The following is a 17064-nucleotide window of genomic DNA, read 5'->3' as shown; positions in this document are numbered from 1 at the left end:
TCTGAGGGAAATGCACAAACTATTGTAAAGTGAAGGAGATACGTCCTTTCATTTTAGTTTATAGTCTTGTTCCTTTTCCTTTTACAATGTTCAGGCTTTAGAAAGGCAGATATTTATAATAAACAGAAATGAATTATGAGCAGGAAGTACTGTACTTTGTAAAAGGTTTTTTTTAATGTGTACAATATTTGTATAAAGAAACAACACTATATACTATGCACAGCTTGTTGCTTAAAAGATAATTAGAGTTCCACTTCCTGGAGAAACCTAGTAAGTCATAAGATCTCTGAAAATGAAGTGCTTCTTTACATTCATCCCTAACAAAAGTTGACTGTTAAAACAAGGATACTGCCAATGATAGTCCTCCATACTTTTAGCAATAATTACCTTTTTTCATGGGAAAAAAACAGGACCAATTTTCTCTGCTGAGCAAAATTTTAAGGTCAAGCCAGCTGAATTTACAATCTGTCTGCCTAACAAAAACAGAATAATTTGTTTTCAGTCTTAATTTGACTTCCACATTAATTTCATTTTGAATTACTTAGTTTTGATTTTGTTGTATTAAAAAAGTTTCAGTATAGAAGATTACCTCAATTCAAAGGCATTAAGTTGTTCATCAAATATTTGAGTGTAGCTTTGGCAATTAATCAACAAATTAATATAAACCATATAACAATTACAGCACAGAAACAGGCCATCTCGGCCCTTCTAGTCCGTGCCGATATACTTGCGAATATATATAATGCGAGTACTCGCCATGTAAAATTCAGAAGGGTCTTCCTTTGTATTTTTGCATGTTATTGAGCTTACTAATCAAATCTTAACATGAAGATTGATGGAGCTTGAAGTTAATAATGTGTCTGAAATCACACAGGAACTCATATCCTAACATTATTTGTATCAGTAGTAAAAAGGCAAAGTGCTGAATCACTCATCAGAATTATGAGAGATCATAGGCCTAAAATAATAATTGTTCCCCTCTCCACAGAGTGCTGCCTGACCTGTTGTGATTTCTGTTTTTATTTGACTTACAGCAACAGCAGTTTTTTTAACCCTCAGATACAATGTTAGATTTAAATCAGATAGTTGAAAACAAAAACTGTAGCTGTTATCACTATGATTTTTACACAAGTACTGGTTTAAACCTTAAAGCTACAACATCAGAAAAGTCCCTTAAAAACAACCAAATTGTTGTTGATATACACCATTCTAGGTCAAAGTAGCACAATTCCACTCTTTAAGAATGTTGCATGTCATATTAAATTTTGTATTATTCTGTTATAAGAGGAAATCAGTGATCATTGTTCAGTCTGGTACGAATGTGCCCCCAGGTCACACCAACTTACACATTTGTAGTTGACTGTTAACCAGCCTCTAAAATGACCTACCACAAAAGCTATTCATTTGATTTGTCAGCAACATCCATATACCATCACTGAAAAAAATGGTTCTGAACTGTTACTACAATTATACCATTTATATTTAATGGCAATTTGCTCTGATTTTATTTCTTTATTATATTTTATATTAAATCATAAATTTAATGAAATAATTTAGACATCCAGTTATCTATATATAATGCAACAAAATGTACACCATTCTACTTCATAATGTTGTACTTCATAATTACAAATAAAGTAATAAAATAATGCAGTTTCCTACTAGCTGTGTGTACACACCTCCAAGGTATTTTGATGTGAAGACTACCAAGGGGAGTATTTCTAATAATATGTCAATTATTAATGCTTAAACATTTTCAGTATAATTATAATTTGATTCATGGATGTTTAGTTTCCTCATTTCAGGACAATAGGGTGGATTAAGCCAAATTTTAGTTTTTATTTTAATTTATAGATGAATTTAAAGCACCTTAGTGGGTTTTGTTTCTTCTGTGAACACACTAGTTCTGTCATAATTTCATTCTTAAATAATACTAAAGCTATTTTTGAGATATTTTCTGAAGTTGTATCCATATGCAAGCTTTTTATTTGCATACATTACTGACTTTATAAGTATTTCAAAAGTAGTTTTATGCAAGGTCCACTTTCAGCTGGCAGGCGGGTAGAGCCTTTTGTAAAGTCTGAAGTGTTCTTTCTTTTTCTTCTATGCCAGGAAGGTCACTCAAAAACAAGTAACTTAAAGTTCTGCAGTAAAACAAGAAAAACAATACTTTATAACATCCATTTTAAAAAGGTGACAAATTGGTATTTTACTGTATTTCAAATCAAAATAGTTGAAAGCTGAAACGCTACATTAGATACCTTGAAAATACCACCTTTGAACAGTAATTCATAGGCTTAAACTCTTTCCTACTAATGTCTGGTTGCACTACAAAGATCCCAAAATTTCAAGTTGCTTAAAGAAGCCATCTTGACCTACCTGTAGCATGTGATCTTTGAAGTCCAGAACAAGCACATTTCATCACGTCACCCACTGTAGTCCAGGCTAGTGCCTGACAAAGTATCTTAAAAATTCCCACTCCAAGTCAGACCATCCAATATGTAGGCCACGCTGAAGTTAGACAAGAGGTTCCAGAAACTTCAAATGCAGTATAAGGCCAAGTTCTATCCCTAATGCTGAGCTGCTTTTGGCATACTTAGCAGAATTATACCAGATACAAGTCAGTATGTATGTATTTTGAGTACAGAATATGACGTTTTGTAGTAATTATGTAGTTCTGTAATGAATGCATAACAAACACACAACACTTGGCTATGAGAAAAGTACAAATGAGTATGAGCCCTCAAATCCCACATTAAGTCATCAGTGTACAGACAAAATGTTACACATTGAGGAATTCCTTTAAGGTCTTAAGGTCCTTCTTTGCACTCACTGATTCAAAACTTCATTCTGCTTTTAACTACTTAACAATAAACTTGCTATACACTGAATACATTTTAAAATACAAACCCCATTTCCAGAAAAGTTGGGTAATTTTCCAAAGTGCAATAAAAACAAAAAGCTGTGATATGTTAATTCACGTGAACCTTTATTTAACTTACAAAAGTACAAAGAAAAGATTTTCAATAGTTTTACTGACCAACTTAATTGGATTTTGTAAATATACACAAATTTAGAATTTGATGGCTGCAACACACTCAACAAAAGTTGGGACAGAGTTAAAATAAGATTGAAAAGTGCACAGAATATTCAAGTAACACCGGTTTGGAAGACTCCACATTAAGCAGGCTAATTGGTAGCAGGTGAGGTATCATGACCGGGTATAAAGGTAGCGTCCATCAAAGGTTCAGTCTTTGCAAGCGAGGATGGGTCGTGGCTCACCCCTTTGTGCCGAAGTTCGTTAGAGAATTGTTAGTCAGTTCAAAAGGAACATTTCTGAACGCAAGATTGCAAAGAATTTAGGTCTTTCAACATCTACAGTACATAATATTGTGAAAAGATTCAGAGAATTCAGAGACATCTCAGTGCGTAAAGGGCAAGGTCGGAAACCACTGTTGAATGCGCGTAATCTTCGAGCCCTCAGGCGGCAGTGCCTAAGAAACCGCCATGCTACTGTGACAATTATAGCCACCTGGGCTCGGGAGTACTTCGGAAAACCATTGTCACTCAACACAGTCCGTCGTTGCATCCAGAAATGCAACTTGAAACTGTATTACACAAGGAGGAAGCCATACATCAACCCCATGCAGAAATGCCGGTGAGTTCTCTGGGCCCGAGCTCATCTCAGATGGACCGAAAGACAGTGGAACCGTCTGCTGTGGTCAGATGAGTCCACATTTCAGCTAGTTTTCGGAAAAAATGGACGTCAAGTTCTCCATGCCAAAGATGAAAACGACCATCCAGATTGTTATCAGCAAACGGTGCAAAAGCTAGCATCTGTGATGGTATGGGGGTGCATCAGTGCCCACGGCATGGGTGAGTTGCATGTATGTGAAGGTACCATTGACTCTGAGGCGTATATTAGGATTTTAGAGAGACATATGTTGCCATCAAGGCGATGTCTCTTCCCGGGACGTCCATGCTTATTTCAGCAGGACAATGCCAGACCACATTCTGCACGGGCTACAACAGCGTGGCTTTGTAGACACAGAGTGCGTGTGCTTGACTAGCCTGCTGCCAGTCCAGATCTATCTCCTATTGAAAATGTACGGCGCATCATGAAGAGGAGAATCAGACAACAGAGACCATGGACTGTTGAGCAGCTGAAGTCTTATATCAAGCAAGAATGGACAAAATTTCCAATTGCAAATCTACTACAATTAGCAACCTCAGTTCCAAAATGATTAAAAAGTGTTATTAAAAGGAAAGGTAATGTAACACAATGGTAAACATGCCTCTGTCCCAACCTTTGTTGAGTGTGTTGCAGCCATCAGATTCTAAATTTGTGTATGTTTACAAAATACAATTAAGTTGGTCAGTAAAACTTTTGAAAATCTTTTCTTTGTACTTTTGTCAGTTAAATAAAGGTTCACGTGAATTAACATATCACAGATTTTTGTTTTTATTGCATTTTGGAAAATATCCCAACTTTTCTGGAAATGGGGTTTGTAAACTTATAGGAGAAAAAGATCATTTCTGCAGCATCCACAAGTCATATTTTATTCAGGAGGAAATATTTTAAATGTAGTCTTGTGATTACTATTGTTTTCTATAATTATGAATTTAGCACAGAATACAATCCAATAAGAGTATTTTCCTTGAGTGTTTTTCCTATTATTTCAGAAACAAACATTAAGAAACTTCAGATGAGTCAGTTAAAGAAAACAAAATACACTGACAAAAATTAAACACTGAAAATATGTACAACATTTTATATTGAAAATATTCAGCTATAACATTTGACCAATAAGGCTACTTTCAGTTCTGTTCTTATTGTTGCACGTTATGGTAATTTTTAATATTGCAAGACTAAGGGTTCAAAAATATAATCAAAAGTGCATTCAAAGTAAAGAAGTTTAGTGACATTGTATTTTTCTGAAGTTAAAATGAATGCAACCAACTGCATACTGCTTCCTTCAATGAGAACTACTTTCTACACCACTACTGCTAACACGTGATAGAATGGGGAAGGTGAGGACAGAAGAATGGTAAGCAAATAACAATGATTTTACAGGAGATCTGGAAATGAAAGGTAATGGCAGCAAAGTACCAATTTGGCTCCTCTCTCATTATAAAAAAAGCAATATCTGCAACTACACTACATTAAAGTACAGCATTACTACAATTCTGTCAATTAATGGCTATAATGCCTGAATGTATTGCAGTTCAGGAGAACTGGTTTGGTAGTTAAAGACATAGGATATAGGGAAGAAAAATAGGTTATGTGGCCCATTGAGTCTTCTCTGCTATTCAATCATGGCTGATTTATTATCCCTCTCAACTCCATTCTCCTACCTTCACCCCATAACTTTTGACACCCTTACTAATCAAGAACCTATCAATCTGTACCAATGACTTAGCCTCCACAGCTGTCTGTAGCAGTTAATTCCACAAATCCACCACCAGCTGGTTAAAGAAATTCCTCATCATTTGTTCTAAAGGATCGTCCTTCTATTCTGAAGCTATGACCTCTCATCCTAGACTCTCCCAATATAGGAAACATCCTCTCCATGTCCATTCTCTGTAGGCCTTTCAATATTTAATAAGTTTCCATGAGATTCGCCCAGTCATTCTTCTAATCTCAGGCAAATACAGAGCCAGAGCAATCAAACACTCCTCATACAATAAACTTTTAGTTCCTGGAATCATCCTCATGAACCTCCTCTGGACCATCTCCAATGCCAGCACATCTTTTCTTAGATAAGGAGCCCAAAACTGCTACACAATATTCCAAGTGTGGTCTGACCAGTGCCTTATAAAGCCTCAGCATTACATCCTTGCTTTTATATTCTAGTCCTCTTGAAAAGAATGCTAATATTGCATTTGCCTTCCTTACCACTGACTCAACCTGCAAGTTAATCTTCAGGGAATCCTGCACAAGGACCCCCAAGTCGCTTTGCACCTCTGATTTCTGAATTTTCTCCCTGTTTAGAAAATGGTCTGAACCTTTATTCCTTCTATAAGAGTCCATGACCAAACACTTCCCTACACTATATTCCATTTGTCACTTCTTTGCCCATTCTCTTAATCAATCCAAGTCTTTATGCAGATTTAATGCTGCCTCAACACTATCTTCTCCTCCACCTATCTTCGTTTCTTCCGCAAACCTGGCCATAAAGCCAACAATTCTGTTATCCAAATCATTGATATATAATGTAAAAAGAAACAGTCCCAATACCGACCCCTGCAGAATACCACTAGTCACCGCCAGCCAATCAGAAAAGACCCCATTTATTCCCACTCTTTGTCGCCTACCAGTTAGCCAATCTTCTATCCATGCTAATATCTCTCGTGTAATATCATGGACTTTAATCTTGTTTAGCAGCCTCATATATGGCACCTTGTAAAAGGCTTTCTGAAAATCCAAGTAAACAATATCCACTGACTCTCTGTCCATCCTGCCTGTTGTTTCTGCATAGAATTCCAACAGGTTTGTCAGGCAATATAGCCCCTTAAGGATAGCAGGCTGCCTTTGGCCTATCTTATCATGTGTGTCCAAATACCCCAAAACCTCATCCTTAATAATGGACTCTAACATCTTCCCAACCACTGAAGTCAGGTTAACTGGCCTATAATGTCCTACCTTTTGCCTCCCTCCCTTCTTAAAGAGTGGAGTGATTCTTGAAAGATCACTACTAATGCCTCAACATCCCCTTCACCCTACCTCTTTCAGAACCTTGGGGTATAATTCATCCGGTCCAGGTGACCTATTTACCTTCAGACCTTTCAGCTTCCCAAACACCTTCTCCATTCCACCTCTCAGGTGTCATTTTCCAGTGATCTGATATCTACTCTCGCCTCTCCTTTATTCTTTTTAAATCTTTTTATTGTATTAGTACACAAAAGGTAAACCATGTAGAAACTAATACACTGTTGCGATATAAATTTACAAGAGATATTAATACACAAAAAAAATTAGTACAAACAGTGCAGTTTAGATATAAAATAACAAGGTAATATAATAGTATACTAATTTTCCATACATATCAATAAAGAGAAGAAAACCCCCCAAAAAAAAACCCACCGTGCAACTAATCTAAAAAGCAAAGCAAAGCAATGGGCTAACTAGGTATCAAGTAGACTTAAACAACTTAAAACAACCACGTCCTCAAACCCGACCTCCATTAAAAACAGTTATCGCCTCTCCTTTATCCTTTATACAACTGAGAAATCTTTTGGTATTGTCTTTTATATTATTGGCTAGCTTACCTTCATATTTCATCTTTTCTCTTCCTATTGCTTTTTCAGTTGCCATCTGTTAGTTTTTAAAAGTTTCCCAATCCTCTAGCTTCCCACTAATTTTTGCTATATTGTGTATCCTCTCTTTTGCATTTATACTGTTTTCGACTTCCCTTGTCTGCTATGATTGCCTCGTCCTCCCTTTAGAATACTTCTTTGGGATGTATCTATGCACCTTCAGAATTGCTCCCAAAACTCCAGCCATTACTGTTTCGCCATCGTCCCTGCTGTTGTCTCCTTCCAATTAACTTTGGCCAAGTCCTTTCTCATGCCTCTGTAGTTCCCTTTACTCTAAAATAATGATACATCTGATTTTAGCTTCCCCTTCTAAACTACAGGGTGAACGCTATCAGATTATGATCACTGCCTCCTAAGGCTTCCTTTACCTTAAACTCCTAATCAAATCAAAACACCCAATCCAAAATTGCCTTTTCCCCAGTGGGCTCAACTACAAGGTGCTCTAAAAAGTTATCTTCTAGGTATTCTCCAAACTCCTTCTCCTGGGATTTTCCCAAACTACCTGCACATTGAATCCTCCATGATCGTCGTAACATTGTCCTTTGGACAAGCCTTTCCTATCTCCTGTTGTAATTTGTACTCCACATCCTGACTACTGTCTGGAGGCCTGCATACAACTCACATCAGAGTCTTTTACCCTTGCAGTGCCTTAACTCTACACAAGGATTCTACATCTTCTGATCCCATGTCACCTCTTTCAAAGGATTTGACCTCATTTTTACCAACTGAGCCATCCTACCCACTCTGCTACCAACGTGTATTTTCGATACAAAATATTGACCTCACTAAGTTCAGGTGTAGCCCATCCTTTTCATACAGGTCATACCTTCCCCAGAAAAGATCCCAATGATCGGCATATCTGAAACCCTGCCCTCACACCAATTCCCTAGCCATGCATACATCTGCCAAGCCATCCTATTCTTACCAATCTGCCTCTCTACCAGACGACTTTAGGTTCAGACCCAAGGAATAACTGTCAAACACAGTTTACTTAAAAGTACGTACTGTTTATCAGCAAGCTTGTGTTCTCAGTTGGCAACACAGAATCTCTGCTCACCGAGCTTGAAAAAATCTGCAGCCAAGTGAGCCCAGAATACTGTTTGGAGCTGCTGATATACATTATTATCACATACAGATAAGGGTAGACCGAGAAGCTTCTTATGGAACAAACACTTCTTTATTCATATGTTATTCTCACATCACGACTTGTCAAGCTGCCAATAAGTCAGTTAGGTTCTAGTCCTTTTAGTTCTGCATATAATTCCTCAACTCGTGCATAGCACAGGCAGCAATCCAGAGATCACTACCCTTCAGGCACTACTTTTCACCTTTCTACCTAACTACCTATATTCTCTCTTCAGGATCTTTTGTTACCTATGTCGTTGGTACCAATATGTACCACAATTTCTGGTTGATCACCACCTTCTCCCCCCGCCCTTTAGAATACCGTGGACTTGATCTGAGAGGTCCCTGATCCTGGCACCTGTGAGTCAACATACCATCCAGGTGTCTCTTTCACAGCCACAGAATCTCCTCTCTGCTCCTCTAACAATGGAATCCCAGATCACTACTGCACTCCTCTTCCCCCTCCTTCCCTCTGAGCTACAGAGCCAGACTCAGTGTCAGAGACCCGGACCCTGCACCTTTCCCCGCTAAGTTGTATCCTCCCCACTGCGCCCCCCCCCCCCAACAGTACATCCAAAGCAGCATACTTGCTATTGAGGGGAACAGCCACAAGGGTACTTGGTTGATTTGCTCACTAAATAGTAATGATCAAGGGACATGTCTTCTCATGTAGTTACAGAACTGGTCTAATTTGTCTTGTAACTAAAACACGACAAAAGTTTGCCAAATACATTTTAATGTCACTATGCAACACACACAAAATGCCGGAGGAACTTATCAGGTTGGGCACCATCTATGGAAATCAACATTTTGAGCAGAGTCTCTTCTTCAGATTGGAAAGAAAGGGGGAAGATGACAGAATAAAAAGGTGGAGCAGGGGTAGAAGCAGGACTAGATAGAAAGTGATAGGTGAAGCCAGGTGGGTGAAAAAGGTATGGGCTGGAGAAGAAGGAATCTAATAGGAGTGGATAGTAGACCATGGAAAAAGGGAAGAAGAAGGAACATCATGGGGAGATGATAGGCAGGTGAGGAAAAGAGGTAAGAGACCAGAGTGAAGAACAGAAGGGAAGGAAGAGGGGAAAAAAAGAAAAAAAAATTACCAGAAGGAGAAAATGACATTTATGCCATCAGGTTGGAGGCTACCAATTCCCCTCCACCCTGAGTGGGCTCATCGTGGCAGTGGACCAACATACTGGAACGGGAACAGCAATAGGAATTAAAATTGTTGGCCACCAGGAAATAACAATTTTGGAGGATGAAGTGGAGGTGTTGGCAAAGCAGTCCTCAATTTACGTCAAGTCTCACGGAGGCTGCATTGGGAGTACCTAATATAATAGACAACCCCAAAAGATTTGCAGGTGAAATGTGCTCTTAACTGTGAGGATTGTTTGGAGTCCTGAATGGAGGTAAGGGAGGAGGTGAATGGGAAGGTGTAGCATTTCTGTCACTTGTGATAGGTGCCAGGAGGGAGTAATTGGAGGGACGAATGGACCAGTGAGTCACAAAGGGAGAGATCTCCGTGGAAAGCAAAGAGTGGTGAGTGTCACTATTCCCCATATCAGTGTTGCAATTTCACAAAATACTTACTTAAGATGGTAAAGACTTAGGATTCCACGGTCTGTGACATTTCCACAGGAAATTATTTCCAGCCGTTGCAGGCTTCTTTGCAAATTTTCTATCCTGCATAGTCGCTCAAGACATTCATCCTGAATATATATACACCTCTGGAACTTAATTTCTTCAATATGTTCTAGATTATCTGCAACAAAATGTACCAACGAAGAATATATGAAGATTATTAACCTGTTTCCTGACAAATATATATATTTATATCTATCTTCACAGTCAATATATTTTAATCACAATGATAGATTTTAAAATAACAGATTTACATCACTTTTTATCTCATTTAAAAACATCAAAACTGAATGCTGGCTCTGACAATAAGGGCGGGAAAGGGGCTGTAACTCAGAAGATGATGTAAAATGAAGAAGGGATATTGGCACAGAAGCAGAAATAAGCAATGCAGGAGAGGTGAAATTTAAGGGCTGGATGGAGAAATCGGGACGTTAAGTGTTAAACTTGAGGAATTAAACAATTTTGGGAAAGCGAGGGACTGGAAACAATTATGTTGACAAGAATGGGTTAAAGAGTGTGCAGGAACCATTTGAATTGTGACATTGAATGGATAAACAGTGGGGGAATACCTGGGACAGCTGAAGTGCAGATCAAATGAAATGGATTAGACTGAAAACACTGGCGATTTAAACTCCACAAGGATTAGGGTGATGGTATTCTGAAAGGACAGCTAGGGTTTGGACAAGGATTTATTGTAAATGGAAGGCCCTCTATTATTTTCAAAGTAGCTTAGGATAGCTGGCCAAACTCCAAATACTGGTTTTGACATAGTCAAAGCTCTAAACAACATTTGGAGACACTAAAATTTTGGCAACTATTAAGCAAGTGTAAGAACGTAGAAGGCATAGCTAGCAGAATAAGTGTTAGCGGAATATCTGTCCCTACACCTCCTCCCTTGTTACCATTCAGGGCCTCAAACAGTCCTTCCAGGTGAGGCAATACTTCACCTGTGAGTCTGTTGGAGTCATTTACTGTGTTCAGTCCTCCCGTTGTGGCCTCCTGTATATCGGTGAGACCCAACACAGATTGGGAGACTGCTTCGCACCGACACTCGGTCCACTAGAAAAAGCAGGATCTCCTAGTGGCCACCTATTTTAATTCCACTTCCCATTCCCATTCTGATAAGTTTATCCATGGCCTCCCCCACTGTTGTGATGAGGCCACACTTAAGTTGGAGGAACAACACCTTGTATTCCGTTTGGGTAGCCTCCAACCTGATGGTATGAACATCTATTTCTCAAACTTTCGGTAATGACACCACCCCCCGCCACCCCTCACCAACTCCAAGCCCCCTTTCCATCTCTCACTTTATCTCCTTGCCCGCCCACTGCCTCCCTCTACTGCTCCTCTCCCCATTTCTTTCTTCCATAGCCTTCTGTGTCTTTCACCAATCACCTTCCCAGCTCTACTTTATCCCTCCCTCGCCAGGTTTCCCCTACCACCTATCTTTCTCTCTCCCCTCCCCCTACCTTTTAAATCTACTCTTTGGCCTGAAAGTGACTGTACTTTTTCCATAGATGCTGCCTGGCCTGCTGAGTTCCTCCAGCATTTTGTGTGTGTAGCTAAAAATAATGATTTTTTTTAGATCAGTAAATAAATGTTTACGAAGCTAATAGATCTAAGTAATAATCACTGTCTCTTGAGCAAAGTGAGAAGTAAATAATTGAAATAAAAACAATGCTTTTTTGGAAATTATTAAAGAAAAATCCGTAAGTATTAGCAGGAACAATTTAAAGGCCAATTATTTTGCAAACAAGTTCTCCCATTTCCAGCCAAATAACATTAAACACTCATTCTATGCATTTTTTCCATGTTTGCCTTTCTTGTCCTGCTTGTTTACCTCTCAGATTACTCATTTATTCTCCTGCTTTGTTCACACTATTGTTCTCCCTCGTTTTGTGGACTCTTAAACTATTCCTTTCTTAGGGTACCAGTGCCCTCTTTTTCATTAGCCTGTCACATCACATCAGTAAAAAGCTCAGAAAAACAGAAAAAAATGGCGAAAAGCAGAAAGCAAATGGTCAGCCTCAACACAGTCAACAGAGTACTAGCTAGACTTCACAGATGAATAGAGTACTAGCTGGGCTTCACAGATGAATAGAGTACTCGCTGGGCTTCACAGATGAATAGAGTACTAGCTGGGCTACGCAGTTGAATAGAGTACTAGCTGGGCTACGCAGATGAATAGAGTACTAGCTGGGCTACGCAGATGAATAGAGTACTAGCTGGGCTACACAGATGATTAGAGTACTAGCTGGGCTACACAGATGAATAAAGTAAACACGAGGAGTTCTGCAGATGCTGGAAATTCCAGCAACACACGTCAAATTTGCTGGTGAACGCAGCAGGCCAGGCAGCATCTCTAGGAAGAGGTACAGTCGACGATTCGGGCCGAGACCCTTCGTCAGGTACTAGCTGGATTTCACAGATGAACTGGAAAGCAGTTGAGGCCAATTCAGAACACAGGTTCATCCAGATATCATTTGGGGAGAAAAACAAAAGGCTGAGGTTTATCATAGGCTAGTAAATGAGGAAGAATTTATTTGACGGGGTGAACCGCTAGGAGGTAGGAAGTGAATAATCACTTTGCTCAGTGAAGTACTCCACCAGGAATAAAACATTGTCATTGCTGATTTTTAACCTTTGACAATAATTAGCAACTAACTTGCACTCTATGGCATTCAAACAACACAACTGAAATAGCTGGGCACAAATTCAAATTTAGACCAGAATATGGGGAACAGGTATGGGAATATATGAAACACAGCAGGGCCTGAGTTTACCCAAAACAGAAAAAGGCAAACATAATGTGATCAACTAGATATCAGGTGAAACAAATGCATTTGCAAACAAATAAATGTGATAACCTTCAATCCAGCAAGTGAAAGTTTAAATAAATATTGCAAAGTAACTCATGTCCTCATATGGTGCCATAAACCATAAAAAATTAAAATAATTTGTTCAATACTGCCTATTATTTGGTAGCTTATGAATGCCACTTTTTAAAAAAAAGTGATTTAATTTTTTTTTACTAATCGTTGATATTATAAAGATATTGAAAGATTTCAGGTTCACTCAGTATACTTGCAAAATGCAAAACTTAATTAGGTGGACCAGTTTTACAGTATAAAAAATGTGGGCAGAGGAGGGGAAGAGAAGGGGTAAGAGGGCCACCAGAGTGAAGGAAAACAAGGGCGGGGCGGGGCGGGGCGGGGAGAACAAGGAAAACAGAGGGAGCAGTTACCAGAAGTGGGAAAATTGAAGTTGTTCATGCCATCAGGTTGGAGACTACTAAAACATAATATGAATTGTTACTCCTTCAATCTGCGCCTCGCCTCATAGTGGCAGAGGGTCATGTCGGTGTGGGAATGAGACGTGGAATTGAAATTGGTGGTCACCAGGAGATCCTGGCTGTTACATCGTGAACCTTCTCTTCCCCTACAGGATTAGTGAACAAGTTATTAATTGGGCTAATATGCACTATCCTAAATTAGTCTAACACTGTCTCCCAGGGTCGACTTAATTATAGCCTGACTGGTTTACACATACTATGCAATATAAATATGATGAAACAATTTATAATGGAGAAAAGTTATGTGCCAAACTGAGTAGTTGATCTTTGTTTTTTTTTGCATATAATAAAAATGATGTTAATAATACTCTTTTATTCAATATTTCAACAATCTGTTCTTAAGCATTTAGAACAATTATTGAAAACAATCTAATACAATACCGAGGTAATCAAATCCTTTGAACATAATGCATGATTCGGTGGCATCAATTGCTTCAATTTTGAATTTTTCTAATGGACCAGTGGGTAAGTGATTGTAATCTTTCTGCCACTTGTCAAAACCTTTGTATCGCACACTGGCACCACATCGAAGTAACCACTCAGATGCTGCTCTGTTTGGACCAACGGCCTTGATACGATCATAATCCACCCTAATTGAAAGGAAATGTCCTCTTATTATACACATCACTTACAACATTTCAACCTGGAATTATATTCAATTTTCATCTTACTTGTTGAAAACAGCATTCAGCCATTCCCAGAAACTCCTCTTAGTAATATGAGGATGTAGGATCCGTACGACGCTCAAAGGCTTCGTCTTTGGAAACAGCATCTTGTTAGATTTTCTAGTGTACAAAGAAATGATTGTGCATCAGTACCACCAGATTTTCATTATAACATTTTGAAGTAGATTTAGGGGGTTACGCCAAGAACATTCCAACAACACATTTTAAACGTAGGATCGCAGATCCGGCACCTTAACTGTTTCTCTACCCACGGAAACTGTCTGCCCTGCTGGTCTGTCTCAACGTTTTGAAAATTGCCAAGATTTTGTCCTGTTACGTTCAATAGGAACCTTAACTGTTCAGTCTCTGTGGGATTGGCAAAGTAATGGCGAGACCTTGCGGACAACCCCGACTACCTGGGCCATCCACCCGCTCCAGCTACCGCGCAGGCGCATTTCCAGGTCAGGCGGACGCGGGGTGAAAGGTGACGGGGCGGCGCCTGCGCCGGTTGTTTTCGGCGATGGCTGGCGGTGCTCGGGGTCTTTGCGCTGGGTTTCCACTCTGCAGGCAACTCAGTGGGTTCAGGACGAGTGACGGCGCACGAAAGAGGCTCAGGCAAGTCATGTAGTTGGGAGAATGCTGGCCGGTCTCGGGTGATGTGGGTTCGATGTTGGGGATGAGTGACCTAGGTTATACGGAGGTGCAACTCACATCGCCAGGCTGTATTGCTGTGTGAGGCTGACAGAGACCTGTCGTGTCGGTGTGGGTGTTGCTAAACTGATAAGTCAAAAGGTGCTTCCAGTGAACCTGCTCCGTGCCAAGCTGTGTCGTGATCGTCTGTGCAAATGTAATTGATACGATTATATTTAATATGAACCGCAAATTTTATAAAGTTTGGAAGTTGCTGCCCCTGGATGAAGTTAATTTATAGCAGCACGTCAGGCGATCGGCATTTGTGAAGCATTTTTGCTTCAGGTGGAAAGTACTTGTTTGATTGGTACATGAAAACTTTTACTACTAGTTTCAATGGCGTTTCTGCCACCTAAGTATCTCCTAAACATTAATACAGAAGTAAAATACTGCTGGAAATACTCGGCAGGATGTGCAGGATTTGTATTGAAAAGCCATTTAATGTTTCAGCCTGGTGAACTTTAACCGGAATGGTAGAGATTAGCGGTCCATGACAGAGGGAGGGACAGAGTGCCGGTGAGACAAATACAATGTTATTTGATAGAAAACGCGAGAGATTAAATGGCAAATGCTGATTAAAGGTGGTAAGTGGATTAGAGGATAACGACAGGTAGATCTAGGGTATTTAAAGTGATGCAATAGAATACTAGTCTAAAATAACCAAAGGGCCAAAAGCAATGGTTGCTGGAAATATGAAATTCAAAAGCAGAAATTGCTGATTGTTTGAAACATTTGAAGTTGTTGAGTCTACAGATTTATTCGAAAGATGCAGGAGTTTGTAGAATGATCTCCTGAAGTTTTTGCCTAATTTGTGTTTGGGTTCCTTGTAGTGGGCTGAGCTGAGTTGATCAGACCCAAACAATTGGAGTGTCTAGGAGATGTAGTGATAAGCGTACAAGCACAATAAGCCCAATTTACTATCATAAAATAGAAAGCACAAATAAACCATACAAAATACTACATAACAAGTCACAAAGGTTTCAGGTTCACGATTCTTAGTCACCACTTGATGATTACTTTTGTCTGAATTGCTGATCACTCTGAATTATGACTCACTTGTGAAACCCTGGATCGCGATTTCCAGCCCTTGGTTGAAGTTCAATGAAACCAAGAAAGGTGATTCGATATATTTACAAGCTTCACAAGGTAGAGACACACAGAGACAGACAAACTCTTTGAATTTTTTTTCCTCATGCTATTACCTCAGTCTGGTTTCTTTCATTCAAACAACATATGTTAATTAGCACAGTGCTCAGTATACCCTTATAAATCAATTAGACATTGTAACTCTTCATCCATTCTACAGACATAAACAGTGTTTAATCTGTACAGGTTCCTCACTAACAGACATACAGACCCCACATGCAAAGGGCTCAGAAAGATATAAATTGTCATTTTGAACTGGTCAGATATTCATCCAATATTTTACCAAATTTAATACGACACATTCCTCGGAGGTCTTTAGATATGGAGTAAAATGAGGTAATTTTGGTGTGGTGAAAATAATGGCCATAACTCATTTGCATCATAGTTTCCTCAATCTTACTGGTTGTCAAGATTTCACTATGTTTTTGTATGTTTCGAGACAAATTTTTGCCTTGACTTTGAAATTAATGTGATGCAATAACTTGAAGCCAAGAAAGATCCAGTGTTGGCATGTAATTTGGGCTTTACTTTTTATGACATTGATTGCTGTCAGGCATTTCTTTTGAGTGAATCTTGGTAATTAGCGACAGTGAGATTGTCAGATTGGTTGATCCAGTAATCACAGCGTAGAATTCTTACAGATATACAGGGCAAAAGGTAAATTACAGTTTTTCAGAGGAAACATAATGATTGGAATATACACCTATTGTATTAGTTGACCTCATAAATGTTCAAAATGAAGGATTTAGTTTTAGAATGCATACACATTTGAGGCAGTTATGGTCCACACGCAATCTCCATGGCTCTTCACATGGCTTTAGACCACCTAGACAACACAAACACCTACGTCAGGATGCTGTTCATAGCTCAGCATTTAATACCATCATTCCCACAATCCTAATTGAGAAGTTGCAGAACCTGAGTCCTGAGCCTCTGTACCTCCCTCTGTAATTGGATCCTCAACTTCCTAACCGGAAGACCACAGTCTGTGCGGATTTGTGATAACATATCCTCTTCGTTGACGATCAACACTGGCGCACCTCAGGTGTGTGCTTAGCCCACTGCTCTAATCTCTGTATACACATGACTGTGTGGTTAGGCATAGCTCAAACACCATCGGCAAATTTGCTG

General features: G+C 39.3%; 2 protein-coding genes across 7 annotated transcripts in view; one reads left to right on the top strand and one right to left on the bottom strand.

Annotated features, from left to right (window-relative positions):
• Window positions 1–166: 166 nt before the first annotated feature.
• Window positions 167–14569, bottom strand: dmac2l (distal membrane arm assembly component 2 like). Of its 4 annotated transcripts, none has more exons than XM_063048572.1 (5): window positions 14454–14569; window positions 14104–14217; window positions 13814–14022; window positions 10030–10201; window positions 167–2144 (listed from the first exon to the last, which is right to left on the bottom strand). In XM_063048572.1, exons 2-5 carry the CDS (start codon window positions 14202–14204, stop codon window positions 2030–2032), a joined length of 597 nt encoding a protein of 198 aa, XP_062904642.1. In that variant the 5' UTR covers window positions 14205–14217; window positions 14454–14569; the 3' UTR covers window positions 167–2029. The 4 variants fall into 4 exon arrangements, with proteins under 4 accessions (XP_062904642.1, XP_062904650.1, XP_062904658.1 ...); XM_063048580.1 differs by having other exon boundaries at window positions 14514–14535; XM_063048588.1 differs by having other exon boundaries at window positions 14493–14513.
• Window positions 14570–14591: 22 nt separating this feature from the next.
• l2hgdh (L-2-hydroxyglutarate dehydrogenase) overlaps window positions 14592–17064 on the top strand; it is a 39196-nt gene continuing 36723 nt past the window's right edge. For all 3 annotated transcript variants that reach the window (XM_063048509.1, XM_063048507.1, XM_063048499.1), the window contains exon 1: window positions 14592–14712. In XM_063048509.1, the coding sequence (XP_062904579.1) occupies window positions 14618–14712 (95 nt within the window). In that variant the 5' untranslated portion in view covers window positions 14592–14617. The remainder of the gene's footprint in view (window positions 14713–17064) is intronic.

The sequence above is a fragment of the Mobula hypostoma genome, chromosome 1 (genome assembly GCF_963921235.1).
Source record: "Mobula hypostoma chromosome 1, sMobHyp1.1, whole genome shotgun sequence".
Lineage (NCBI taxonomy): Eukaryota > Metazoa > Chordata > Chondrichthyes > Myliobatiformes > Myliobatidae > Mobula > Mobula hypostoma.
Note: the sequence above shows the minus strand (reverse complement) of the source record. Positions and strands in the feature narration are given on the sequence as shown.

Bases quoted from the DNA above. Each gene is read 5' to 3' on its own strand.
- dmac2l (XM_063048572.1), bottom strand. From the start codon at position 14,204: ATGCTGTTTCCAAAGACGAAGCCTTTGAGCGTCGTACGGATCCTACAT. The intron at 10,202-13,813 runs GTATTGTATTAG...ATTTTGTTGCAG, and splicing joins CAAAGGATTTGATTACCTCG to ATAATCTAGAACATATTGAA. The intron at 2,145-10,029 runs GTAAGTATTTTG...GTTTTACTGCAG, and splicing joins CTAAGTCTTTACCATCTTAA to AACTTTAAGTTACTTGTTTT.